Here is a 1,139-nt window from a genome sequence, read left to right on the forward strand (position 1 = left end):
GGTTTTCTAGGAGTGTTTCCATTGGGACCACCTGCCTCTTGAGTGTCTTTCAGGCCTTGACCATTAGTCCCAGGAATTCCTGTTGGAAGGATTATAAAATCAAAGTTGAAAAGAGCATTGGCTGCCACATTTCTCTCCTCTGGATACTGTACATGTCGGTAAATTCCATTCATTTTGCATACACGCTTGTCAACAGGAAAAGCAACAATGTGACAAGAAAATGGGATTTGGGATACTGCCGCGCTGTAGGTTTGAGTGAAATTGGTGGTTCGCTCTATGCAGCATTTGTCGTGTGCCCTGAAGTCATCTTTTCTGTGTTTATGGTCTGGTCTAGTGGATCCATGGTTCTCATTTTGTATAAAAACAAACAGAGGGTTCAATATATTCATAGTTCTTGCAGAACCTTCCCTGAGTCCAGAGCCACCCAGAACATTCTGATCTTAGTGTCTACCTTTCTGATTTTTTATACATTCTCCTCCATCTTCAGAGGCTACACTGCTGTTTTGTATAATCAAAATTGGTGGCTCAAGAACATTAATGACTTTGTTTCCCTCTGTTTCCCATCATTTGTACCCATTATCCTTATCTATCATTCCTCTATTTTATCCAAGCTTTGTTTGGGCTGAATAAAGGATAAAAATTATTCAATCTCATTTTAACATTTAAATTGAAGTGTTTTGATTGGTATCCAGTTGTTTACTCATGCGTCACACTCAAAAGGTCAATCAATACAGAATGTAAAGTAGATTGTACCTTCTCTTCTTAAGATTTGGTAAATGAATATGTGAGTTTTGTCTGCTGGTTGAATCAACAGCCTACATAATCCAATCTTATTGTGTGAGTCCCATTGTACTCTTCAACTTGAAGCTGTGAAAGCTTGGACGTCTTGATGTGCAACAAAGTCAACAAAAATCTGTCAATAAAAATGTTCTACATGTAGCTTTTATTTTTTCAGGAGATCTTGGCTGCTTAGTAATTTCACATACAGCTCTGAGTAGTATGTTTTAACTACATGAATACTGAGATAGTACTTGGCCATGAACTTGTGGAAGAGCCTCAAGTTCCAAACACTACTGTTATAACCTGCCCCAATAAAAATATAATTAATATCTTTTACCGCATATGACAATCTGTTCAAA

At 37.6% G+C, this 1,139-nt stretch overlaps 1 protein-coding gene across 1 annotated transcript; it reads left to right on the plus strand.

Annotated features, from left to right (window-relative positions):
* Positions 1–14: 14 nt before the first annotated feature.
* LOC126496571 (vomeronasal type-1 receptor 2-like) lies at positions 15–626 on the plus strand (the record flags this gene model as incomplete). Its single annotated transcript, XM_050134043.1, has 1 exon — positions 15–626. A coding segment is annotated over one exon (612 nt), but the record flags the coding sequence as incomplete, so codon positions are not given.
* Between the last annotated feature and the right edge of the window lie 513 nt (positions 627–1,139).

This window comes from Alexandromys fortis, unplaced genomic scaffold (assembly GCF_014885135.2).
Source record: "Alexandromys fortis isolate MF-2015 unplaced genomic scaffold, M_Fortis_MF-2015_v1.1 scaffold_9003, whole genome shotgun sequence".
Classification (NCBI taxonomy): Eukaryota; Metazoa; Chordata; class Mammalia; order Rodentia; family Cricetidae; genus Alexandromys; species Alexandromys fortis.